This window comes from Leptodactylus fuscus, chromosome 7 (assembly GCF_031893055.1).
Source record: "Leptodactylus fuscus isolate aLepFus1 chromosome 7, aLepFus1.hap2, whole genome shotgun sequence".
Classification (NCBI taxonomy): domain Eukaryota; kingdom Metazoa; phylum Chordata; class Amphibia; order Anura; family Leptodactylidae; genus Leptodactylus; species Leptodactylus fuscus.
Window position 1 is genome coordinate 45,440,347 of NC_134271.1, and position 26,487 is coordinate 45,466,833.

General features: G+C 53.5%; 1 protein-coding gene across 1 annotated transcript in view; it reads left to right on the forward strand.

Moving 5' to 3' along the window:
• The window catches only part of BRD7 (bromodomain containing 7), an 86,198-nt gene extending 61,946 nt beyond the window's left edge, over positions 1-24,252 (forward strand). Inside the window, exons 12-16 of the mRNA XM_075281869.1 lie at positions 17,847-17,958; positions 21,425-21,539; positions 23,037-23,180; positions 23,888-24,031; positions 24,124-24,252. Coding sequence (XP_075137970.1) covers positions 17,847-17,958; positions 21,425-21,539; positions 23,037-23,180; positions 23,888-24,031; positions 24,124-24,185 — 577 coding nt within the window. The 3' untranslated portion in view covers positions 24,186-24,252. The remainder of the gene's footprint in view (positions 1-17,846; positions 17,959-21,424; positions 21,540-23,036; positions 23,181-23,887; positions 24,032-24,123) is intronic.
• Positions 24,253-26,487: the final 2,235 nt, after the last annotated feature.

Consider the following 26,487-nt stretch of genomic DNA (forward strand, 5'->3'; position numbering starts at 1 on the left):
CCAGTTTCTTGTCCCCACATCTCTGCCCCCAGTTTATTGTCCCTTCATCTCTGACCCGTTTCTTGTCCCCCATATCTGCCCCCAGTTTCTTGTCCCCCCATCTCTGCCCCGAGTTTCTTGTCCCCCCTTCATCTTTCCCCAGTTTCTTGTCCCCCCTTCATCTTCCCCCAGTTTCTTGTCCCTCCCATCTCTGCCCCCAGTTTATTGTCCCCCCTTCATGTGCCCCCAGTTTCTTGTCCTCCCATCTCTGCCCCCAGTTTCTTGTCCCCCCCTTCATGTGCCCCCAGTTTCTTATCTCCCCTTCATCTTCCCCCAGTTTCTTGTTCCCCCCATCTCTGCCCCAGTTTCTTGTCCCCCATCTCTGCTCCCAGTTTCATGCCCCCCCTCATCTTCCCCCAGTTTCTTATCTCCCCTTCATCTTCCCCCAGTTTCTTGTTCCCCCCATCTCTGCCCCCAGTTTCTTGTCCCCCCCTTAATCTGCCCCCAGTTTCTTGTCCCCCCCTTAATCTGCCCCCAGTTTCTTGTCCCCCCCTTCATCTGCCCCCAGTTTCTTGTCACCAACCCTTCATCTGTCCCCAGTTTCTTGTGCCCCCCATCTCTACCCCAGTTTCTTGTGCCCCCAGTTTCTTATCCTCCCATCTCTGCCCCCAGTTTTTTGTCCCCCCATCTCTACACCAGTTTCTTGTCCCCCCCTTCATCTGCCCCCAGTTTCTTGTCCCCCCCTTCATCTGCCCCAAGCTTCTTGTCACCCCCATTCATCTGTCCCCAGTTTCTTGTCCCCCTATCTCTGCCTCAGTTTCTCCCCCCCTTCATGTGCCCCCAGTTTCTTGTCCCCCCCTTCATCTGCCCCCAGTTTCTTGTCCCCTCATCTCTGCCCCCAGTTTCTTGTCCCCCCCTTCATCTGCCCCCAGTTTCTTGTCCCCCGTCTCTGACCCCAGTTTCTTTTCCCCCCTTCATCTGCCCCAGTTTCTTGCTCTCCCTTCATGTGCCCCCAGTTTCTTGTCCCCCCCTTCATCTGCCCCCAGTTTCTTGTCCCCCCCTTCATCTGCCCCCAGTTTCTTGTCCTCCCCCTTCATGTGCCCCCAGTTTCTTGTCCCCCCATCTCTGCCCCCAGTTTCTTGTCCCTCCCCATTTCTGCTCCCAGTTTCTTGACCCCCCATCTCTGCCCCCAGTTTCTTGTCCCCCACTTCATCTGCCCCCAGTTTTTTGTCCCCCATCTCTGCCCCCAGTTTCTTGTCCCCTCCCTTCATCTGCCCCCAGTTTCTTATCCCCCCATCTCTGCCCCGTTTCTTATCCCCCATCTGTGCCCCCAGTTTCTTGTCCCCCCCTTCATCTGCCCCCAGTCTCTTGTCCCCCATCTTTGCCCCCACTTTATTATCCCCTCATCTCTGCCCCCAGTTTCTTGTCCCCCCCCTTCATCTGCCCCCAGTTTCTTGTCCCCCCATCTCTGCCCCCAGTTTCTTGTCCCCCCATCTCTGCCCCCAGTTTCTTGTCCCCCACTTCATGTGCCCCCAGTTTCTTGTCCCCCCATCTGTGCCTCCAGTTTCTTGTCCCCCCATTTCTGCTCCCAGTTTCTTGTCCCCCCCCATTTCTGCTCCCAGTTTCTTGACCCCCCATCTCTGCCCCCAGTTTCTTGTCCCCCCCTTCATCTGCTCCCAGTTTCGTCCCCCCATCTCTGCCCCGTTTCTTGTCCCCCCCTTCATCTGCCCCCAGTTTTTTGTCCCCCATCTCTGCCCCCAGTTTCTTGTCCCCCACTTCATGTGCCCCCAGTTTCTTGTCCCCCCCTTCATCTGCCCCCAGTTTCTTGTCACACCCCTTCATCTGCCCCCAGTTTCTTGTCCCCCCTTCATGTGCCCCCAGTTTCTTGTCCCCACATCTCTGCCCCCAGTTTCTTGTCCCCCCATATCTGTCCCCAGTTTTTTATCCCCCCATCTCTGCTCCCAGTTTCTTGTCCCCCCTTCATCTTCCCCAGTTTCTTGTCTCTCCCATCTCTGCCCCTAGTTTCTTGTGCCCCCAGTCTCTTGTCCCCCATCTCTGCCCCCAGTTTATTATCCCCTCATCTCTGCCCCCAGTTTCTTGTCCCCCCTACATCATCCCTCAGTTTCTTGTCCCCCCCTACATCATCCCTCAGTTTCTTGTCCCCCCCCTACATCTGCCCCCAGTTTCTTGTCCCCCCCTACATCTGCCCCCAGTTTCTTGTCCCCCCCTTCATCTGCCCCCAGTTTCTTGTCCCCCCACTTCATGTGTCCCCAGTTTCTTGTCCCCCCATCTCTGCTCCCAGTTTCTTGTACCCCCATCTCTGCCTCCAGTTTCTTGTCCCCCACTTCATGTGCCCCCAGTTTCTTGTCCCCCCATCTCTGCCCCAGTTTCTTGTCCTCCCCCTTCATGTGCCCCCAGTTTCTTGTCCCCCCATCTGTGCCTCCAGTTTCTTGTCCCCCCATTTCTGCTCCCAGTTTCTTGTCCCCCCATTTCTGCTCCCAGTTTCTTGACCCCCCATCTCTGCCCCCAGTTTCTTGTCCCCCCTTCATCTGCCCCCAGTTTCTTGTCCCCCCCTTCATCTGCCCCCAGTTTCTTGTCACACCCCTTCATCTGTCCCCAGTTTCTTGTCCCCCCTTCATGTGCCCCCAGTTTCTTTTCCTCACATCTCTGCCCCCAGTTTATTGTCCCCTCATATCTGTCCCCAGTTTCTTGTCCCCCCATCTCTGCTCCCAGTTTCTTGTCCCCCCTTCATCTTCCCCAGTTTCTTGTCTCTCCCATCTCTGCCCCTAGTTTCTTGTGCCCCCAGTCTCTTGTCCCCCATCTCTGCCCCCAGTTTATTATCCCCTCATCTCTGCCCCCAGTTTCTTGTCCCCCCCTACATCTGCCCTCAGTTTCTTGTCCCCCCCTACATCATCCCTCAGTTTCTTGTCCCCCCCTACATCTGCCCCCAGTTTCTTGTCCCCCCCCCTACATCTGCCCCCAGTTTCTTGTCCCCCCTTCATCTGCCCCCAGTTTCTTGTCCCCCCTTCATCTTCCCCAGTTTCTTGTCTCTCCCATCCCTGCCCCTAGTTTCTTGTGCCCCCAGTCTTGTCCCCCATCTCTGCCCCCAGTTTATTATCCCCTCATCTCTGCCCCCAGTTTCTTGTCCCCCCCTACATCTGCCCTCAGTTTCTTGTCCCCCCCCTACATCTGCCCCCAGTTTCTTGTCCCCCCTTCATCTGCCCCCAGTTTCTTGTCCCCCCCTTCATCTACCCCCAGTTTCTTGTCTCTCATATCTCTGCCCCCGGTTTCTTGTCCCCTCTATCTCTGCCCCCAGTTTCTTGTCCCCCCCCCCCTTCATCTGCCCCCAGTTTCTTGTCCCGCCATCTCTGCCCCCAGTTTCTTGTCCCCCACTTCATGTGTCCCCAGTTTCTTGTCTTCCCATCTCTGCTCCCAGTTTCTTGTCCCCCCACTTCATGTGTCCCCAGTTTCTTGTCCCCCCATCTCTGCTCCCAGTTTCTTGTACCCCCATCTCTGCCTCCAGTTTCTTGTCCCCCCATTTCTGCTCCCAGTTTCTTGTCCCCCCTTCATCTGCTCCCAGTTTCTTGTCCCCCCCTTCATCTGCTCCGTTTCTTGTCCCCCCCTTCATCTGCTCCGTTTCTTGTCCCCCCTTCATCTGCTCCCAGTTTCTTGTCCCCCCCCATCTCTGCCCCCAGTTTCTTGTCCCCCCATCTCTGCCCTCAGTTTCTTGTCCCCTCCCTTCATCTGTCCCCAGTTTCTTGTCCCCCCTTCATCTGCTCCCAGTTTCTTGTCCCCTCCCTTCATCTGCCCCCAGTTTCTTGTCCCCTCCCTTCATCTGCCCCCAGTTTCTTGTCCTCCCCCTTCATGTGCCCCCAGTTTCTTGTCCCCCCCATTTCTTCTCCCAGTTTCTTGTCCCCCCTTCATTTTCCCCCAGTTTCGTGTCCCCCCTATCTCTGCCCCCAGTATCTTGTCCCCCATCTCTGCTCCCAGTTTCTTGTCCCCCCCTTCATCTGCCCCAGTTTCTTGTCCCCCCTTCATGTGCCCCCAGTTTCTTGTCATCACATCTCTACCCCCAGTTTATTGTCCCCTCATCTCTGCCCCGTTTCTTGTCCCCCCCCTTCATGTGCCCCCAGTTTCTTGTCCCCCTTCATCTGCCCCCAGTTTCTTGTCCCCTCATCTCTGCCCCTAGTTTCTTGTCCCCCCCTTCATCTGCCCCGTTTCTTGTCCCCCCCTTCATCTGTCCCCAGTTTCTTGTCCCCCCATCTCTGCCTCAGTTTCTCCCCCCCTTCATGTGCCCCCAGTTTCTTGTCCCCTCATCTCTGCCCCCAGTTTCTTGTCCCCTCATCTCTGCCCCCAGTTTCTTGTCCCCTAATCTCTGCCCCCAGTTTCTTGTCCCCCCTTCATGTGCCCCCAGTTTCTTGTCCTCCCATCTCTGCCCCCAGTTTCTTGTCCCCCCCTTCATCTGCCCTCAGTTGCTTGCTTCCCCCTTCATGTGCCCCCAGTTTCTTGTTCCCCCTTCATCTGCCCTCAGTTGCTTGCTTCCCCCTTCATGTGCCCCCAGTTTCTTGTCCCCCCCCCTTCATCTGCCCCAGTTTCTTGCTCTCCCTTCATGTGCCCCCAGTTTCTTGTCCCCCCCTTCATCTGCTCCCAGTTTCTTGTCCCCCCCATCTCTGCCCCCAGTTTCTTGTCCCCCCATCTCTGCCCTCAGTTTCTTGTCCCCTCCCTTCATCTGTCCCCAGTTTCTTGTCCCCTCCCTTCATCTGCCCCCAGTTTCTTGTCCCCTCCCTTCATCTGCCCCCAGTTTCTTGTCCCCTCCCTTCATCTGCCCCCAGTTTCTTGTCCTCCCCCTTCATGTGCCCCCAGTTTCTTGTCCCCCCCATTTCTTCTCCCAGTTTCTTGTCCCCCCTTCATTTTCCCCCAGTTTCGTGTCCCCCCCATCTCTGCCCCCAGTATCTTGTCCCCCATCTCTGCTCCCAGTTTCTTGTCCCCCCCTTCATCTGCCCCCAGTTTCTTGTCCCCCCCTTCATCTTCCCCTGTTTCTTGTCATCACATCTCTGCCCCCAGTTTATTGTCCCCTCATCTCTGCCCCGTTTCTTGTCCCCCCCCCCTTCATGTGCCCCCAGTTTCTTGTCCCCCTTCATCTGCCCCCAGTTTCTTGTCCCCTCATCTCTGCCCCTAGTTTCTTGTCCCCCCCTTCATCTGCCCCGTTTCTTGTCCCCCCCTTCATCTGTCCCCAGTTTCTTGTCCCCCCATCTCTGCCTCAGTTTCTCCCCCCTTCATGTGCCCCCAGTTTCTTGTCCCCTCATCTCTGCCCTCAGTTTCTTGTCCCCTCATCTCTGCCCCCAGTTTCTTGTCCCCCCTTCATGTGCCCCCAGTTTCTTGTCCTCCCATCTCTGCCCCCAGTTTCTTGTCCCCCCCTTCATCTGCCCTCAGTTGCTTGCTTCCCCCTTCATGTGCCCCCAGTTTCTTGTTCCCCCTTCATCTGCCCCCAGTTTCTTGTCCCCCCCCTTCATCTGCCCCAGTTTCTTGCTCTCCCTTCATGTGCCCCCAGTTTCTTGTCCCCCCCTTCATCTGCCCCCAGTTTCTTGTCCCCTCATCTCTGCCCCGTTTCTTGTCCCCCCCCTTCATCTGCCCCCAGTTTCTTGTCCCCCCCTTCATCTGCCCCCAGTTTCTTGTCACACCCCTTCATCTGTCCCCAGTTTCTCGTCCCCCCATCTCTGCCTCAGTTTCTCCCCCCCATCTCTGCCTCAGTTTCTCCCCCCCATCTCTGCCTCAGTTTCTCCCCCCCCTTCATCTGCCCCCAGTTTCTTGTCCCCTCATCTCTGCCCCCAGTTTCTTGTCCCCTCATTTCTGCCCCCAGTTTCTTGTCCCCCCCCATTTCTGTTCCCAGTTTCATGTCCCCCCATCTCTGCCCCCAGTTTCTTGTCCCCCCCTTCATCTGCCCTTAGTTGCTTGCTTCCCCCTTCATGTGCCCCCAGTTTCTTGTTCCCCCTTAATCTGCCCCCAGTTTCTTGTCCCCCCCTTCATCTGCCCCCAGTTTCTTGTCCCCCCCTTCATCTGCCCCCAGTTTCTTGTCCCCCCCTTCATCTGCCCCCAGTTTCTTGTCCCCCCCTTCATCTGCCCCCAGTTTCTTGTCCCCCCCTTCATCTGCCCCCAGTTTCTTGTCTCTCATATCTCTGCCCCCGGTTTCTTGTCCCCTCTATCTCTGCCCCCGGTTTCTTGTCCCCTCTATCTCTGCCCCCAGTTTCTTGTCCCCCCCTTCATCTGCCCCCAGTTTCTTGTCCCCCCTTCATCTGCCCCCAGCTTCTTGTCCCCCATCTCTGCTTCCAGCTTCATGTCCCCCATCTCTGCTTCCAGCTTCATGTCCCCCACATCTCTGCCCCCAGTTTCTTGTCCCCCCATTTCTGCTCCCAGTTTCTTGTCCCCCCATCTCTGCCCCCGTTTCTTGTCCCCCCTTCATCTGCTCCCAGTTTCTTGTCCCCCCTTCATCTGCCCCCAGTTTCTTGTCCCCCCCATCTCTGCCCCCAGTTTCTTGTCCCCCCCATCTCTGCCCCCAGTTTCTTGTCCCCTCCCTTCATCTGCCCCCAGTTTCTTGTCCCCCCATCTCTGCCCCCAGTATCTTGTCCCCCATCTCTGCCCCCAGTTTCTTGTCCCCCCCATTTCTTCTCCCAATTTCTTGTCCCCCCATCTCTGCCCCCAGTTTCTTATCCCCCCCTTCATTTTCCCCCAGTTTCGTGTCCCCCCATCTCTGCCCCCAGTATCTTGTTCCCCATCTCTGCTCCCAGTTTCTTGTCCCCCCATCTCTACCCCAGTTTCTTGTCCCCCCCCCTTCATGTGCCCCCAGTTTCTTGTACTCCCATCTCTGCCCCCAGTTTCTTGTCCCCCCCTTCATGTGCCCCCAGTTTCTTGTCCTCCCATCTCTGCCCCCAGTTTCTTGTCCCCCCTTCATCTGCCCCAGTTTCTTGTCCCCCCTTCATCTGCTCCGTCTCTTGTCCCCCCCATCTCTGCCCCGTTTCTTGTCCCCCCAGTTTCTTGTCCACCCCATCTCTGCTCCCAGTTTCTTGTCCCCTCCCTTCATCTGCCCCCAGTTTCTTATCCCCCCATCTCTGCCCCGTTTCTTGTCCCCCCCTTCATCTGCCCCCAGTTTCTTGTCCCCCCATCTCTGCCCCCAGTATCTTGTCCCCCATCTCTGCCCCTAATTTCTTGTCCCCCCCTTCATCTGCCCCCAGTTTCTTGTCCCCCCCTACATCTGCCCTCAGTTTCTTGTCCCCCCTACATCTGCCCTCAGTTTCTTGTCCCCCCCTACATCTGCCCCCAGTTTCTTGTCACCCCCCCCTACATCTGCCCCCAGTTTCTTGTCCCCCCTTCATCTGCCCCCAGTTTCTTGTCCCCCCTTCATCTACCCCCAGTTTCTTGTCTCTCATATCTCTGCCCCCGGTTTCTTGTCCCCTCTATCTCTGCCCCCAGTTTCTTGTCCCCCCCCTTCATCTGCCCCAGTTTCTTGTCCCCCCCCCTCCATCTGCCCCCAGTTTCTTGTCCCGCCATCTCTGCCCCCAGTTTCTTGTCCCCCACTTCATGTGTCCCCAGTTTCTTGTCCCCCCATCCCTGCTCCCAGTTTCTTGTACCCCCATCTCTGCCTCCAGTTTCTTGTCCCCCCATTTCTGCTCCCAGTTTCTTGTCCCCCCATCTCTACCCCCGTTTCTTGTCCCCCCCTTCATCTGCTCCCAGTTTCTTGTCCCCCCCTTCATCTGCTCCCAGTTTCTTGTCCCCCTTCATCTGCTCCCAGTTTCTTGTCCCCCCATCTCTGCCCCCAGTTTCTTGTCCCCCCCATCTCTGCCTCCAGTTTCTTGTCCCCCCCATCTCTGCCCCCAGTTTCTTGTCCCCCCCATCTCTGCCCCCAGTTTCTTGTCTCCTCCCTTCATCTGCCCCCAGTTTCTTGTCCCCTCCCTTCATCTGCCCCCAGTTTCTTGTCCCCCCATCTCTGCCCCCAGTTTCTTGTCCTCCCCCTTCATGTGCCCCCAGTTTCTTGTCCCCCCCATTTCTTCTCCCAGTTTCTTGTCCCCCCCTACATCTGCCCCCAGTTTCTTGTCCCCCCCTACATCTGCCCCCAGTTTCTTGTCACACCCCTTCATCTGTCCCCAGTTTCTTGTCCCGCCATCTCTGCCCCCAGTTTCTTGTCCCCCACTTCCTTGTCCCCCACTTCATGTGTCCCCAGTTTCTTGTCTTCCCATCTCTGCTCCCAGTTTCTTGTCCCCCCACTTCATGTGTCCCCAGTTTCTTGTCCCCCCATCTCTGCTCCCAGTTTCTTGTACCCCCATCTCTGCCTCCAGTTTCTTGTCCCCCCATTTCTGCTCCCAGTTTCTTGTCCCCCCATCTCTGCCCCGTTTCTTGTCCCCCCTTCATCTGCTCCCAGTTTCTTGTCCCCCCTTCATCTGCTCCCAGTTTCTTGTCCCCCCTTCATCTGCTCCCAGTTTCTTGTCCCCCCATCTCTGCCCCCAGTTTCTTGTCCCCCCCATCTCTGCCCCCAGTTTCTTGTCCCCTCCCTTCATCTGCCCCCAGTTTCTTGTCCCCTCCCTTCATCTGCCCCCAGTTTCTTGTCCCCCCTTCATCTGCTCCCAGTTTCTTGTCCCCCCTTCATCTGCTCCCAGTTTCTTGTCCCCCCCATCTCTGCCCCAGTTTCTTGTCCCCCCCATCTCTGCCCCCAGTTTCTTGTCCCCTCCCTTCATCTGCCCCCAGTTTCTTGTCCCCTCCCTTCATGTGCCCCCAGTTTCTTGTCCCCCCATTTCTTCTCCCAGTTTCTTGTCCCCCCTACATCTGCCCCCAGTTTCTTGTCCCCCCCTACATCTGCCCTCAGTTTCTTGTCCCCCCTTCATCTTCCCCAGTTTCTTGTCTCTCCCATCTCTGCCCCTAGTTTCTTGTGCCCCCAGTCTCTTGTCCCCCATCTCTGCCCCCAGTTTATTATCCCCTCATCTCTGCCCCCAGTTTCTTGTCCCCCCCCTACATCTGCCCTCAGTTTCTTGTCCCCCCCCTACATCATCCCTCAGTTTCTTGTCCCCCCCTACATCATCCCTCAGTTTCTTGTCCCCCCCTACATCTGCCCCCAGTTTCTTGTCCCCCCCTACATCTGCCCCCAGTTTCTTGTCCCCCCCCCTACATCTGCCCCCGGTTTCTTGTCCCCTCTATCTCTGCCCCCAGTTTCTTGTCCCCCCTATCTCTGCCCCCAGTTTCTTGTCCCCCCCTTCATCTGCCCCAGTTTCTTGTCCCCCCCTTCATCTGCCCCCAGTTTCTTGTCCCACCATCTCTGCCCCCAGTTTCTTGTCCCCCACTTCATGTGTCCCCAGTTTCTTGTCCCCCCATCTCTGCTCCGAGTTTCTTGTACCCCCATCTCTGCCTCCAGTTTCTTGTCCCCCCATTTCTGCTCCCAGTTTCTTGTCCCCCCATCTCTGCCCCCGTTTCTTGTCCCCCTTCATCTGCTCCCAGTTTCTTGTCCCCCCTTCATCTGCTCCCAGTTTCTTGTCCCCCCTTCATCTGCTCCCAGTTTCTTGTCCCCCCCATCTCTGCCCCCAGTTTCTTGTCCCCTCCCTTTATCTGCCCCCAGTTTCTTGTCCCCTCCCTTTATCTGCCCCCAGTTTCTTGTCCCCCCATCTCTGCCCCCAGTTTCTTGTCGCCCCCAGTTTCTTGTCCCCCCTTCATGTGCTCCCAGTTTCTTGTCCCCCCCATTTCTTCTCCCAGTTTCTTGTCCCCCCATCTCTGCCCCCAGTTTCTTGTCGCCCCCAGTTTCTTGTCCCCCCTTCATTTTCCCCCAGTTTCGTGTCCCCCCATCTCTGCCCCCAGTATCTTATCCCCCATCTCTGCCCCCAGTTTCTTGTCCCCCCCTTCATCTGCCCCAGTTTCTTGTCCCCCCCTTCATCTGCCCCAGTTTCTTGTCCCCCCTTCATCTGCTCCCAGTTTCTTGTCCCCCCCTTCATCTGCCCCAGTTTCTTGTCCTCCCATCTCTGCCCCCAGTTTCTTGTCCCCCCCTTCATGTGCCCCCTGTTTCTTATCTCCCCTTCATCTTCCCCCAGTTTCTTGTTCCCCCCATCTCTGCCCCAGTTTTTTTTCCCCCGTCTCTGCCCCAGTTTCTTGTCCCCCATCTCTGCTCCCAGTTTCATGCCCCCCCTCATCTTCCCCCAGTTTCTTATCTCCCCTTCATCTTCCCCCAGTTTCTTGTTCCCCCCATCTCTGCCCCCAGTTTCTTGTCCCCCCCTTAATCTGCCCCCAGTTTCTTGTCCCCCCCTTAATCTGCCCCCAGTTTCTTGTCCCCCCCTTCATCTGCCCCCAGTTTCTTGTCACCAACCCTTCATCTGTCCCCAGTTTCTTGTGCCCCCCTTCTCTACCCCAGTTTCTTGTGCCCCCAGTTTCTTATCCTCCCATCTCTTCCCCCAGTTTTTTGTCCCCCCATCTCTACCCCAGTTTCTTGTCCCCCCCTTCATCTGCCCCCAGTTTCTTGTCCCCCCCTTCATCTGCCCCAAGCTTCTTGTCACCCCCATTCATCTGTCCCCAGTTTCTTGTCCCCCTATCTCTGCCTCAGTTTCTCCCCCCCTTCATGTGCCCCCAGTTTCTTGTCCCCCCCCTTCATCTGCCCCCAGTTTCTTGTCCCCTCATCTCTGCCCCCAGTTTCTTGTCTCCTCATCTCTGCCCCCAGTTTCTTGTCCCCCCCTTCATGTGCCCCCAGTTTCTTGTCCCCCCCATTTCTTCTCCCAGTTTCTTGTCCCCCCCTACATCTGCCCCCAGTGTCTTGTCCCCCCCCTACATCTGCCCCCAGTTTCTTGTCCCCCTCTACATCTGCCCCCAGTTTCTTGTCCCCCCCCCTACATCTGCCCCCGGTTTCTTGTCCCCCCTATCTCTGCCCCCAGTTTCTTGTCCCCCCCTTCATCTGCCCCCAGTTTCTTGTCCCCCCCCTTCATCTGCCCCCAGTTTCTTGTCCCCTCATCTCTGCCCCCAGTTTCTTGTCTCCTCATCTCTGCCCCCAGTTTCTTGTCCCCCCCTTCATGTGCCCCCAGTTTCTTGTCCCCCCCTACATCTGCCCCCAGTTTCTTGTCCCCCCCCTACATCTGCCCCCAGTTTCTTGTCCCCCCCTACATCTGCCCCCAGTTTCTTGTCCCCCCCTACATCTGCCCCCAGTTTCTTGTCCCCCCTATCTCTGCCCCCAGTTTCTTGTCCCCCCCTTCATCTGCCCCAGTTTCTTGTCCCCCCCTTCATCTGCCCCCAGTTTCTTGTCCCGCCATCTCTGCCCCCAGTTTCTTGTCCCCCCATCTCTGCTCCCAGTTTCTTGTACCCCCATCTCTGCCTCCAGTTTCTTGTCCCCCCATTTCTGCTCCCAGTTTCTTGTCCCCCCATCTCTGCCCCCGTTTCTTGTCCCCCTTCATCTGCTCCCAGTTTCTTGTCCCCCCTTCATCTGCTCCCAGTTTCTTGTCCCCCCTTCATCTGCTCCCAGTTTCTTGTCCCCCCCATCTCTGCCCCCAGTTTCTTGTCCCCCATCTCTGCCACCAGTTTCTTGTCCCCCCATCTCTGCCCCCAGTTTCTTGTCCCCCCTTCTCTGCCCCAGTTTCTTTCCCCCCTTCATCTGACCCGTTTCTTGTCCCCCCCATCTCTGCCCCAGTTTCTTGTCCCCCCATCTCTGCCACCAGTTTCTTGTCCCCCCATCTCTGCCCCCAGTTTCTTGTCCCCCCTTCTCTGCCCCAGTTTCTTTTCCCCCTTTCATCTGCCCCGTTTCTTGTCCCCCCCATCTGCCCCCAGTTTCTTGTCCCCTCCCATCATCTGACCCCAGTTTCTTGTCCCCCACATCTTTGCCCCCAGTTTCTTGTTTCCTCCCTTCATCTGCCCCCAGTTTCTTATCTCTCATCTCTGCCCCGTCTCTTGTCCCCCCCTTCATCTGCCCCCAGTTTCTTGTCCCCCGATCTCTGCCTCCAGTTTTTTGGCCTCCCTTTCTCTGCCCCCAGTTTCTTGGCCCCCCTTCATGTGCCCCCAGTTTCTTGTCCCCCCCTTGATCTGCCTCCAGTTTCTTGTCCCCCCCCTACATCTGCCCCCAGTTTCTTGTCCCCCCCTACATCTGCCCCCAGTTTCTTGTCCCCCCTTCTCTGCCCCAGTTTCTTGTCCCCCCCTTCATCTGCCCCCAGTTTCTTGTCTCTCCCATCTCTGCCCCCCAGTTTCTTGTCCCCCCTTCATGTGCCCCCAGTTTCTTGTCCCCACATCTCTGCCCCCAGTTTATTGTCCCTTCATCTCTGACCCGTTTCTTGTCCCCCATATCTGCCCCCAGTTTCTTGTCCCCCCATCTCTGCCCCGAGTTTCTTGTCCCCCCTTCATCTTCCCCCAGTTTCTTGTCCCCCCTTCATCTTCCCCCAGTTTCTTGTCCCTCCCATCTCTGCCCCCAGTTTATTGTCCCCCCTTCATGTGCCCCCAGTTTCTTGTCCTCCCATCTCTGCCCCCAGTTTCTTGTCCCCCCCTTCATGTGCCCCCAGTTTCTTATCTCCCCTTCATCTTCCCCCAGTTTCTTGTTCCCCCCATCTCTGCCCCAGTTTTTTTTCCCCCGTCTCTGCCCCAGTTTCTTGTCCCCCATCTCTGCTCCCAGTTTCATGCCCCCCCTCATCTTCCCCCAGTTTCTTATCTCCCCTTCATCTTCCCCCAGTTTCTTGTTCCCCCCATCTCTGCCCCCAGTTTCTTGTCCCCCCCTTAATCTGCCCCCAGTTTCTTGTCCCCCCCTTAATCTGCCCCCAGTTTCTTGTCCCCCCCTTCATCTGCCCCCAGTTTCTTGTCACCAACCCTTCATCTGTCCCCAGTTTCTTGTGCCCCCCATCTCTACCCCAGTTTCTTGTGCCCCCAGTTTCTTATCCTCCCATCTCTGCCCCCAGTTTTTTGTCCCCCCATCTCTACCCCAGTTTCTTGTCCCCCCCTTCATCTGCCCCGAGTTTCTTGTCCCCCCCTTCATCTGCCCCAAGCTTCTTGTCACCCCCATTCATCTGTCCCCAGTTTCTTGTCCCCCTATCTCTGCCTCAGTTTCTCCCCCCCTTCATGTGCCCCCAGTTTCTTGTCCCCCCCTTCATCTGCCCCCAGTTTCTTGTCCCCTCATCTCTGCCCCCAGTTTCTTGTCCCCCCCTTCATCTGCCCCCAGTTTCTTGTCCCCCATCTCTGACCCCAGTTTCTTTTCCCCCTTCATCTGCCCCAGTTTCTTGCTCTCCCTTCATGTGCCCCCAGTTTCTTGTCCCCCCCTTCATATGCCCCCAGTTTCTTGTCCCCCCCTTCATCTGCCCCCAGTTTCTTGTTTCCCATCTCTGCCCTCAGTTTGTCCCCCCAGTTTCTTGTCCCCATCTCTGCCCCATTTTCTTGTCACCCCATCTCTACCCCCAGTTTCTTGTCCCCCCATCTTTGCCCCCAGTGTCTTCTCCCCCCTTCTTCTGCCCCCAGTTTCATGCGCCCCAATTTCTTGTCCCCCCTTCATCTGCCCGCAGTTTTTTTGTGCCCCCAGTTTTTTGTCCCCCCTTCATCTGACCCCAGTTTCTTGTCCCACCCATCTCTGCCCCCCGTTTTTTGTCCCCCATCTCTGCCCCCCGTTTCTTGTCACCCCGTTTCTTGTCCCCCCATCTCTGTCCCCAGTTTCTTGTCCCTCCCATGTCTGCTCCCAGTTTCTTGTTCCCCCATTCATCTGACCCCAGTTTCTTGTCCCCCCATTCATCTGCCCCCTGTTTCTTGTCCCCCCCTTCATCTGCCCCCAGTTTCTTGTCCCCCCTTCATCTGCCCCCAGTTTCTTTCCCCCCCTTCATCTGCCCCCAGTTTCTTTCCCCCCCTTCATCTGCCCCCAGTTTCTTGTCTCCCCATCTCTGCCCCAAGTTTCTTGTGCCCCCTTCATCTGACCCCAGTTTCTTGTCCCCCCTTCATCTGCCCCCAGTTTCTTGCCCCCCCCATCTCTGCCCCATTTCTTGTGCCCCCTTCATCTGCCCCCAGTTTCTTGTCCCCCCATCTCTTCCCCCAGTTTCTTGTCCCCCATCTCTGCCCCCAGTTTCTTGTCCCCCCCTTAATCTGCCCCCAGTTTCTTGTCCCCCCCTTAATCTGCCCCCAGTTTCTTGTCCCCCCCTTAATCTGCCCCCAGTTTCTTGTCACCAACCCTTCATCTGTCCCCAGTTTCTTGTGCCCCCCATCTCTACCCCAGTTTCTTGTGCCCCAGTTTCTTATCCTCCCATCTCTGCCACCAGTTTTTTGTCCCCCCATCTCTACCGCAGTTTCTTGTCCCCCCCTTCATCTGCCCCCAGTTTCTTGTCCCCCCCTTCATCTGCCCCAAGCTTCTTGTCACCCCCATTCATCTGTCCCCAGTTTCTTGTCCCCCTATCTCTGCCTCAGTTTCTCCCCCCCTTCATGTGCCCCCAGTTTCTTGTCCCCCCCTTCATCTGCCCCCAGTTTCTTGTCCCCTCATCTCTGCCCCCAGTTTCTTGTCCCCCCCTTCATCTGCCCCCAGTTTCTTGTCCCCCATCTCTGACCCCAGTTTCTTTTCCCCCTTCATCTGCCCCAGTTTCTTGCTCTCCCTTCATGTGCCCCCAGTTTCTTGTCCCCCCCTTCATCTGCCCCCAGTTTCTTGTCCCCCCCTTCATCTGCCCCCAGTTTCTTGTCCCCCCCTTCATCTGCCCCCAGTTTCTTGTCCCCCCCTTCATCTGCCCCCAGTTTCTTGTCCCCCCCTTCATCTGCCCCCAGTTTCTTGTCCCCCCCTTTATCTGCCCCCAGTTTCTTGTTCCCCATCTCTGCCCTCAGTTTGTCCCCCCAGTTTCTTGTCCCCATCTCTGCCCCATTTTCTTGTCACCCCATCTCTACCCCCAGTTTCTTGTCCCCCCATCTTTGCCCCCAGTGTCTTCTCCCCCCTTCTTCTGCCCCCAGTTTCATGCGCCCCAATTTCTTGTCCCCCCTTCATCTGCCCGCAGTTTTTTTGTGCCCCCAGTTTTTTGTCCCCCCTTCATCTGACCCCAGTTTCTTGTCCCACCCATCTCTACCCCCCGTTTTTTGTCCCCCATCTCTGCCCCCCGTTTCTTGTCACCCCCGTTTCTTGTCCCCCCATCTCTGTCCCCAGTTTCTTGTCCCTCCCATGTCTGCTCCCAGTTTCTTGTTCCCCCATTCATCTGACCCCAGTTTCTTGTCCCCCCATTCATCTGCCCCCTGTTTCTTGTCCCCCCTTCATCTGCCCCCAGTTTCTTGTCCCCCCTTCATCTGCCCCCAGTTTCTTGTCCCCCCTTCATCTGCCCCCAGTTTCTTGTACCCCCTTCATCTGCCCCCAGTTTCTTGTCCCCCCTTCATCTGCCCCCAGTTTCTTGTGCCCCCTTCATCTGCCCCCAGTTTCTTTCCCCCCCTTCATCTGCCCCCAGTTTCTTGTCTCCCCATCTCTGCCCCAAGTTTCTTGTGCCCCCTTCATCTGACCCCAGTTTCTTGTCCCCCCTTCATCTGCCCCCAGTTTCCTGCCCCCCCCATCTCTGCCCCATTTCTTGTGCCCCCTTCATCTGCCCCCAGTTTCTTGTCCCCCCATCTCTTCCCCCAGTTTCTTGTCCCCCATCTCTGCCCCCAGTTTCTTGTGCCCCCCTTCATCTGACCCCAGTTTCTTGTCCCCCCCCTTCATTTGCCCTCAGTTTCTTGTCCTCCCTTCATCTGACCCGTTTCTTGTCCCCCCATGTCTGCCTCCAGTTTCTTGTCCCCCCATCTCTGCCCCCAGTTTTTTTCCCCCCTTCATCTGCCCCGTTTCTTGTCCCATCTGCCCCCAGTTTCTTGTCCCCTCCCATCATCTGCCCGCAGTTTTTTGTCCTACCTTCATCTGACCCAGTTTCTTGTTCCCCCCCATGTCTGCCCCAGTTTCTTGTCCCCCCATCTCTGCCCCCATTTTTTTTCCCCCTTCATCTTCCCCGTTTCTTGTCCCATCTTTTTCCCCAGTTTCTTGTCCCCCCCCCTTCATCTGACCCCAGTTTCTTTTCCCCCCTTCATCTGCCCCCAGTTTCTTGGCCCCCCATCTCATCCCCCAGTTTTTTGTCCCCCCTTCTCTGCCCCAGTTTCTTTTCCCCCTTTCATCTGCCCCGTTTCTTGTCCCCTCCCATCATCTGACCCCAGTTTCTTTTCCCCCCACCTTCATCTGCCCGCAGGTTTTTGTCCTACCTTCTTCTGACCCCAGTTTCCCCCCCCCCCCGGTTTCTTGTCCCCCCCCCCCCCCCGGTTTCTTGTCCCCCCCCCCCCCCCCTGGTTTCTTGTCGTCGTCCCCCCCCCCGGTTTCTTGTCCCCCCATCTCTGCCCCCAGTTTTTTGTCCCCCCATCTCTGCCCCCAGTTTTTTGTCCCCCCATCTCTACCCCCAGTTTCTTGTCCCCCCCATCTCTGACCCCAGTTTCTTGTCCTCCCCCCCCCATCTCTGACCCCAGTTTCTTGTCCTCCCCCCCCCCCCCCCACATCGGCCCCAGTTTAGTTGGACTCACCTTGCCCCGCTCCCCGCCACTCTCTCCGCTCGCTGCACATAGTTGTCGGGCGGCTGGCTGCGTGTGACATATATGAGGCTGAGTGGGGGCCGGCGTCAGGTTACTATGACAGCCGGGAGCCTTGCGCTGCCTCCCTGGCCTGTCAGTCTTTCACTTCTATTGCAGCCTAGGCATGTAGACTGCAATAGGGGTGCCGATATTATACAGTGCATTGCAAGAAATACCATATTTATCAGATTAAAATGGAACAACGAGTAAAGTGTATGTCGGGAAACAAATTTTAAAATCCCTTTATTAGGCCAGGGTGAGGTGTACCTGTTGCTCTGATGTCGCCCAGTGTGGTCCTGCTCTGCTGTCTTGTTTTGCCAGAAGTCTCTGCCACCCTGTAACATCCCATATCCTTAGGCCACTTATCGGCCTAAGGGTATGGGATGGCAGTCATGAGGCCACGTTTTTTCACACTTGTGTTTTACTATTGGTGCTTTAGTATATATAACTGCGATGTTTTATGAAGCTGGTGAGCAGTTTACAATATTTGACTGTTTGATTTAAAGGGAGTCTATCATTGCCTAGATTGTTTTTTTTTAAATCTGGATATCATTACTTAGCCTTTAGAAAAGCTATTCTAGGCCTACCTGTCATTCCTTTATTCTCGCAGCCATTTTTGAATTAAACCAGTTTCCTTCATATGCAGATTACTCTTCTGGGAGCACCGGGGGCGTTATCCCTGTGCTCAATCAAAGCACCCCTGCCTCAGTTTCTTGAAAGACGATTCCTCCTTCTATACCTAGCAGCTAGTGTAGAAGGAGGTATTGTACAGCGCGATTAAAATCTCTCACATGCGCTGTACGTGGCTAGCTACTCTGGCAGCTGTGAAGTGGTGTAGAAGGTAGGCCTAGAATAGCGTTCATAAAGGCTATGTAAAGATATGCTTATTTAAAAAAACAATATCTGTAATGATAGACTCCTTTTAATACATTTTTCTGTTGTCAAATGGTAAACTCTTTATTATATGTGTTAGTATTATTCAGTCCCGGAAGTATCTGATTTGTAGGATTTCAGAGAATGAGGTTCTTGTGTATCCCCACATGAATGAAGTGACAGTTATGCATGTTTATTGTGCTCAATTCATCTCAATGGGACTGCTGAAGAAATGGAGCCGAAGTGATAACCAGTACCATAGAAATGAGTGGCGCACAAGCGTATCTGCTGCTCCATTTATTTAGAGAAAGAGCCTGGAGCAGTGATCTGTGGCAACTGTGTCAGTAACAGCATCACAGCCAGCCATGTTCAGGAGTTGCACAGCCTCTACAGCAACAAAATTACCAGACATTTTTAAGATCACAATTACAAGAACATAGAAAAATCAGTCTATATTATTTATTTTATTTTATTAGCATACAAGAGTTTTTGGAGAATTCAAAATACCAACCTTATGGAATGGCAGACTGTATTCTTGATGCTTTCAGCGATGGCGAGTATTCGAGGACAGAACGAGAACAGAATATAGTAAGTATATGTTTGGATGTTTGTTCCTCAATCACAGCCAAACGGCTGAATGGATTTTGGGGACATTACACACACTTGCCAGGAAAAGGTAGGCTACTTAAAATGTGGGTCACTCACCCCCAAATCACCACCGTGACCCTCCAAAGACACCTCCGGGATTGCCTGTAGAACCTGGCATTTTGCCAGCGCTGGTCTGTCCACGCACCTCCTATCAGTACATGGCAGGCTGTGGGCGGGCTATAGAGGCAGGGCTGCGGCACCATAGGTTGGGGGCTGAATGTGGGCGTGCCGATGTGGGCGTGCCGATTGAGCAGGGACACAGTGAAGAAGATGGCGGCAGCCCACATCGTCCCGGAGCCGCAGCTATCCAAGCAGACAGAAGGAGGCAGCAGGACCCGACCCTAGACATACAGGTCAGTGCAGCGGGTGGGGGGGGGGGTGTCCTGGGGAGGGGGAGTGTCCCGGAGAGGGGGTGTCCCCAGGGATCAACCACGTTCCCCAGCTTCATGTCCCCCTCCTACATCAGCCCCAGTGTAGTAGCACTTACCTTAGCCACGCTCTCTCGCTCAGTCCACATAGTTTGCGCGCTGCTGCCTGTGTGTGTTCTCTATGCAGCAGCGCGCGGACCGGCCTCATAGCAACCTGACGCTGGGGCCTCGCTAGGACACACACAGGCAGCAGCGAGCGGAGAAAGCAGCTTCGACGGAGCGTGGCCAAGGTAAGTGCTAATACGCTGGGGGCCGATGTAGGAGGGGGACACGAAACTGGGGGCAGAGATGGGGGGGACAAGAAAGTGGGGGAAGAGATGGGGGGACAAGAAACTGGGGGCAGAGATGGGGGGGACAAGAAACTGGGGGCAGAGATGGGGGGGACAAGAAACTGGGGGCAGAGATGGGGTGGACAAGAAACTGGGGGCAGAGATGGGGGGGGACAAGAAACTGGGGGCAGAGATGGGGGGGGGACAAGAAACTGGGGGCAGAGATGGGGGGGGACAAGAAACTGGGGGCAGAGATGGGGGGGGACAAGAAACTGGGGGCAGAGATGGGGGGGGACAAGAAACTGGGGGCAGAGATGGGGGGGGACAAGAAACTGGGGGCAGAGATGGGGGGGGACAAGAAACTGGGGGCAGAGATGGGGGGGACAAGAAACTGGGGGCAGAGATGGGGGGACAAGAAACTGGGGGCAGAGATGGGGGGGGACAAGAAATGGGGGGGGGGCACGAAACTAGGGGGGCCAGAGATGGGGGACAAGAAACTGGGGGCAGAGATGGGGGACAAGAAACTGGGGGCAGAGATGGGGGGACAAGAAACTGGGGGCAGAGATGGGGGGGACAAGAAACTGGGGGCAGAGATGGGGGGACAAGAAACTGGCGGCAGAGATGGGGGGGGACACAAACTAGGGGGGCCAGAGATGGGGGGGGACAAGAAACTGGCGGCAGAAATGGAGGGACACGAAACTAGGGGGGACAGATGGGGACAAGAAACTGGGCCAGAGATGGGGGGGGGGGACAAGAAACTGGGGCCAGAGATGGGGGGGGAGAAGAAACTGGGGCCAGAGATGGGGGGGGGACAAGAAACTGGGGCCAGAGATGGGGGGGGACAAGAAACTGGGGCCAGAGATGGGGGGGGGGGACAAGAAACTGGGGCCAGAGATGGGGGGGGGGGACAAGAAACTGGGGCCAGAGATGGGGGGGGACAAGAAACTGGGGCCAGAGATGGGGGGGGGGACAAGAAACTGGGGCCAGAGATGGGGGGGGGGGACAAGAGGGGGACGACAAGAAACTGGGGCCCAGAGATGGGGGGGGGGACAAGAAACTGGGGCCAGAGATGGGGGGGGGGACAAGAAACTGGGGCCAGAGATGGGGGGGGGGACAAGAAACTGGGGCCAGAGATGGGGGGGGGGACAAGAAACTGGGGCCAGAGATGGGGGGGGGGACAAGAAACTGGGGCCAGAGATGGGGGGGGGACAAGAAACTGGGGCCAGAGATTGGGGGGGGACAAGATGGGGGGGGACAAGAAACTGGGGCCAGAGATGGGGGGGGGGGACAAGAGGGGGACGACAAGAAACTGGGCCAGAGATGGGGGGGGGACAAGAAACTGGGGCCAGAGATGGGGGGGGGGACAAGAGGGGGGACGACAAGAAACTGGGGCCAGAGATGGGGGGGGGACAAGAAACTGGGGCCAGAGATGGGGGGGGGGACAAGAAACTGGGGCCAGAGATGGGGGGGGGGACAAGAGGGGGGACGACAAGAAACTGGGGCCAGAGATGGGGGGGGGGACAAGAAACTGGGGCCAGAGATGGGGGGGGGGACAAGAAACTGGGGCCAGAGATTGGGGGGGGACAAGAAACTGGGGCCAGAGATGGGGGGACGACGACAAGAAACTGGGGCCAGAGACGGGGTGGGGGGAAAGACAAGAAACTGGGGACAGAGATGGGGGGGGGACAAGAAACTGGGGACAGAGATGGGGGGGGGGGACAAGAAACTGGGGACAGAGATGGGGGGGGGGACAAAGATGGGGGGGGGGACAAAGATGGGGGGGGGACAAGAAACTGGGGCCAGAGATGGGAGGGGGGGACAAGAAACTGGGGCCAGAGATGGGGGGGGGGGGGGACGACAAGAAACTGGGGCCAGAGATGGGGGAGGACGACGACAAGAAACTGGGGCCAGAGATGGGGGGGGGGGGGGACGACAAGAAACTGGGGCCAGAGATGGGGGGGGGGGACGACAAGAAACTGGGGCCAGAGATGGGGGGGGGGGGCGGGGACGACAAGAAACTGGGGCCAGAGATGGGGGGGGACAAGAAACTGGAGGAAAAGATGGGGGACAAGAAAAAGGCGGCAGAAATGGGGGGACACGAAACTAGGGGGAACAGATGGGGGGACAAGTAACTGGCGGCAGAGATGGGGGGACAACACATATAAGCGGTTCAACGCCACCGCCAACCCGCAGACAAAGTCGCGGGTCACTGCTAGTTTACTATAATGTCTTTAGAGGGATTATATCATTAGAATCCCTTTTTCTACAAAGACAGTGTCGGAATAGCCTTTATTAAGTCTATTCTTCTCCTACCTTTATTATTCTGATCCGCACCGCCATTGCTGTGAATTTTTCTTTCGTATGCAAATGAGCCTTCAGAAAACATAGGGGCGTCCCCTGTTCTCTCTGAAGACTCTCCAGCAACGCCTCTGTCTTCTCCTGACGCCACTTCACCACATCATCAGCTGGCAGAGCCGACTGCGTATGTCAGTTCGGCCATTTTCCTGTGGCTGAACATATGCTCATGTAAGAGGCCTCATATTGCATACAGAAGAAAAAAGAAAATTCACAGAAACGGCGGCACAGATCAGAATAGTAAGGAATAGTAAGAATCCCTTTAATATGAGTCTTGATGATGTTATACAAAGTTGTTTGCTCCTTCTTGTCTTGTTTGTTCATAGGTTTATTCTGTTTGTTTTTTCTTTTAAGGCAACTACAAGTGAACAGTCATCAAATCCAGACGGCTTCAGTAGCTCTGAACAGTTTGCAAGCTTGAAGTCTGTGTTTGGTCTTGGTGTATTTGATGAGACTTTTGACAATGAAGGTAAATTGCTTTTAAGTTTTGCGGTAATTTGCCTAAAAAGTTGTGAATTTTCTAGCAGATTGGACTAAGCTGGCCTGTTTATGTAGATAACTCCCACTCTGTTGGGCTGAATAGCACTAAAATATTGTGGGCTTAGTCTAATAGGAGCGATAATAGAAAAGCTTATGCACAGCAACTTGTGCCCATAAATACAGGAGGCTCCTAAACGTCCTCTCTGTGCCATAATCGCTCATATTGGCTGAATGGCAATATATGATATATTGGGCTAATAGAGTAGACCTTAAACTGTATAGCGTTGTCTCATGACAGACACTTTTGTTAATGATGGAAGTTTTTTTATTCCAATGTAAATCTCTGTGACAAAAATGTCTGAACAGTGGCAGAATTAACTTTTTTTTTTTTTTCTGTTTTCTCTAAGAAAGATTTAATAAAGTTAATGAATTGTATGTAGCCCACAGTGGTGCCAGTTATGATTTTGGTATGTAGTGACATAAAAACACAAACCCATGGTTTGGCTAAACATACCAGTCATCAAGGGGTTGATAATAGAGATGAGCGAGCAGTAAAATGTTTGATATTCGTTTCGAAGTAGCCTCACAATATTCGACTACTCGAATCGAATATCGAACCCTATTATACTCTATGGGGGAAAAATGCTTGTTTCAGAGGTAGGCAACATTCGATGAAATAGAACTTACCAAGTCCACGAGTGAGGGTCGGGCTGGATTCTCCGAGAAGTCTTCTCCGCGCAGCATCCCCCGGCTCTGAATTCACTCTGCCAGGCACCGGACCTAGGCAGAGCTGACTGCGCATGTCCGCACTACAAAAAAAATGGCCGCTTAGAGTCAGAGGGCATTTTCTTGTAGTGCGGGCATGCGCAGTCGGCTCTGCCCAGGCCCGATGCCTGGCAGAGTGAATGAAGAGCCGGAAAATGCCGTGGGGAAGCTGCACGGAGAAGACTTCTAAAGGTAGGAGAAGAACCAGCCTTCATTGGCCGACTGTATAGCATTGAGCCAATCAACACTGGTTCTGCATTGAATTTTTCCATTCGAATAGTGAGTAGTATTCAATCGAGTACGAGTATTTAGAATACCGTAGTATTCGATCAAATACCTACTCCATCGAATACTACTCGCTCATCTCTAGTTGATAACTAAAAATAATTTTTAAAAATGAAAAAAGTTCAGTGACAGCTTCCAAGATAATAGAATTCTGTCATACAACGAAGGGAGTGGTTTCATCTCTATCTCCCATTGCAAAGAAGAAAAGCAGCCCAGTCCGCCAGCAACTATATAAAGCAGAATAGGAATGTTCTTTATTCAAACAGTAGCATCATGTGTGTGACGCTAAAGACCATTCCTATTATGCCTTATATGGTTGCTGGCAGGCTGGACTGCTTTTCTTCTAGAACAATATCAGTATATATATATATATAGACGTCTTCTCTGGATGTTACCATTGTCTACACTGACTTCTATTGGTGAAATGTTTTTGCAGAAGCCAAGCAGTTCCAGAAGAAACTAGATGAAACAACAGTTTTATTACGGGAGCTTCAGGAGGTGCAGAGTAATCGTCTGAGTACAAAGCCGCCTCCTAATATTGTCTGTTTGCTAGCACCCTCACCCAAGGAACTCCAGATCGGTACGTGTCACTGAAATATGTTCTGATAAGGATTAAAGTGAATCTGCCTGTTATTACAAAGGTCTGCGCTGACTGCCTGGTGCCACCTATACAAGAGGTCTAGAGCTAGTTTACTGTTACTATTGATTTCCATGGATAATATGCAGCAAGCGCCCTCTAGTGGCAGCTGCAGGTAGCCAGCATATGGTGTCTGCGCCACAAAATATGTTCCTCTGCCTGATAGAGCATACAGAGATTTTCTTTAATACATCGGTAGAGTGGCTCTGGTACAATGAGTGCCCTCATTTACTGTTGCCCCAAAAAATACAATATTTTATCTATAATCTGATAGTTTACTTATGAGAGGGAAAAAAGGTCCATCTTATGGTTTGCTTTTCTCTGAATAGTTGTATTGCAAGGGTTTATTGCCTCAGACTAGTAGTTAGTCTTACAATGATATTTTTCCTGGTCAGTAACATAAAGGGGTGTATCATACCAGGGCCACAAGTGTACTCCTTCCAATGAAATCTCCAGTGCACTCTGTTTTATAGGTGCACCGCTCCATTCATGTCATTGCTGGAGATAGTCAGGCACTGTCCTTCAGCTATCTCTGGTGCTTCCATTGGAATGAATAGAGACGTGTGTGTATAACTCACAGCGTACACAAGTAGACTTAGAAAATTCAGTGTAATTCAGTAAATGTCCTCAAACTTGGTTTTTGCTTGCAGCGGAAAAAGTTCACGAAAACCTGAAGGAGTTGGCTCAGCAGGTGCATCCAGGAGACATTGTCAGTGTTCTGGGCATCCGGAAGGCAATGGGAATTGTCTCTCCGTACGTGAGCACGGAAGAGGTAGCAGCGAATCTGACAGCAGGTACATCAGCAAAAAATATTTGCTCAATAAGAAAATCTGTCCACTGTGATTCTGTGCAAGGTCTTTGACTATATCATCCCATTTCCCACCAGATGCTCAAGATAGTAATGCGTTTTGTAACAATGGAAATGAATGCTCACCGATGGAGACGTGAAGTTAGAGAGACATAGAGGAACTTGTAAATTAATATGTACCTTAATGTTTTCATACAAATAAAAACAGGACCATGTTTTTGATAAAGCCTGTGGTGTAGTCTGCTACTATGGGGGTAAAACCTGCAGCATTTGGGGGCAAATCATTAGTATTGTGAATTCTACTCCTAACAAGGCTTTACTGAAAGGTCTGGATTGCAGCCACCTCTGAACTAAACCTTGGCCTCAGATTCTACAGAAACCTATGTCTGTAACATGGTAAACAAACAGAACCTTGTCCATTTAGGTAAAGCTTAAACAAATCAGATCTTTACATATCAGTCAAATTAACAACCGAGAATTCTGTATTACAAGAGACAGTAGAGTGACCTTTGTCACCCTGGTAAATGCTTCTATGTTTCCTATGTTCAAACTATTGCTGAAATATTTATTCTGTAGTGGTCACATGTATCATGCACACAACTGAGTGTAAAGTCGGAGCAGGGCTTTGAGGATTAAGGAGCATGTTCCCATCTCTGTGAATACGCAACACAAAAGTTCTCTGATGTCATCCAAGTGCTTTCTGCTCCAATTGGAACCCCTTTGGCCTTCACACTAAACAATCTAAAACGCTGCCAGATTTGTCATCCATCAGCCGCTGTGATATTTCTGGTGGATTTTAGGACTGTCTACTACCGCTCAGACAGTATCAGTAAATCTGCGCTAAAATATATTACAATCTCCTTTCCTGTCTGCTGAAAGTGTTCAAAACAGTCTTCTATGTAGAGAGGAGGAGGAGGAATAGAACAGATACTAGAGCTTTATTCACATCTATACTGCTTAGTAATAAAACCTAATAAAAATAATAAAAATTCCAGTAATGGTGCTAGAAATCTAATGTTTCCTATCGCAGCATGTACCTTATTCCCTCTCCATACACTTCTATGTTACCTGATCTGTCTGAGTCTTCAGCAGATTTCCCATATGGTGTAAGGCCAGTATACAATTTACTCCAGAATTTGGGAGCATTTCCATTAGTTAATCTGCCCCACTGTCCACTAAGATCTTGACAATAAGCGCACTTTGACCTACAGGATGCATCTTTAATCCACAGCTGGATAATACGTGACAGTTGCCACAATCAATAAGACATGAAGGCAATGAAATTACATAGTAATTAGTCATACATTGTACATAAGGAATCTGCATGAGAAATGGAAATAAATATGAAAACAATTCACTTACAAAACAAGTAATATACAATATTCTACATCTGACAAAGTAGTAGAAAACATAGTAAAGTCTACCACATAAATAAACACTTGTCACATCAGCACAGGCACTCTATACGGTATTCACTGGCATACTATGGCCCACATTTACTAATAGTTTGACACTAAATGTAGACAGGCAGTCTGAAAATGCTCCAGATCCATCATAGTGGCTGATGCTGGGTGAGAAATCTGGTGGATTTTTAGACTGTCTAGAGTAGACCATATTTATGCCGCCCCTTTAACTGGCTCACTGTGGACTGCAATTTTACGCTGCATTCACACTACGTAACGCCAGCGTGTATCACAGCCGTACACGCCGGCGCTACAGCAGGGCTGCCAAACACTTCCCATTCATTTCTATGGGAGCCGGCATGCAAGCGCTCCCCATAGAAATGAATGGGCTGCTTCTTTCACTGCGAGCAGTCCCACTGAAGTGAATGGGATGTGCCGGCGTATACGGCAAGCTCTGCTCATGCCGAGCCGTACACGCCGGCACTCCCCATTCACTTCAATGGGACTGCTCGCAGTGAAAGAAGCAGCCCATTCATTTCTATGGGAAGCGCTTGCATGCCGGCTCCCATAGAAATGAATGGGAAGTGTTCAGCAGCCCTGCTGTAGCGCCGGCGTGTATGGCTGTGATACATGCTGGCGTTACGTAGTGTGAATGCAGCCTTAAAGGTGTTTTTCAGGAAGCCTTTTAAAACTGGCTGGGAGTCACATGATCCTTATCCTGTCTCTGATTCATGGTGGAACCATCCTGGACCCCCTTGGGTTCACTGCCCGAAACCCTAAAAAAAAAAAAAAAAGTACAAAGGCTCCCTGGAGAACCCCTTTAAGCCAAAATATTGTCACATTTAGCAATGTCAACTTTTTATACAACGCCATTCACACTTTCAAGAAAATGAGCCACATTCTATAGGGAGTCTAGCACGCTCTCCAAGCATATTCAAGTGACACCACCAAGCTATAGAGCACATTACACAGACACATAAATAACAGAGGTATGATGATTGTCTTTCATAGATATGGAGAAAAACAACTTTGCTTCATT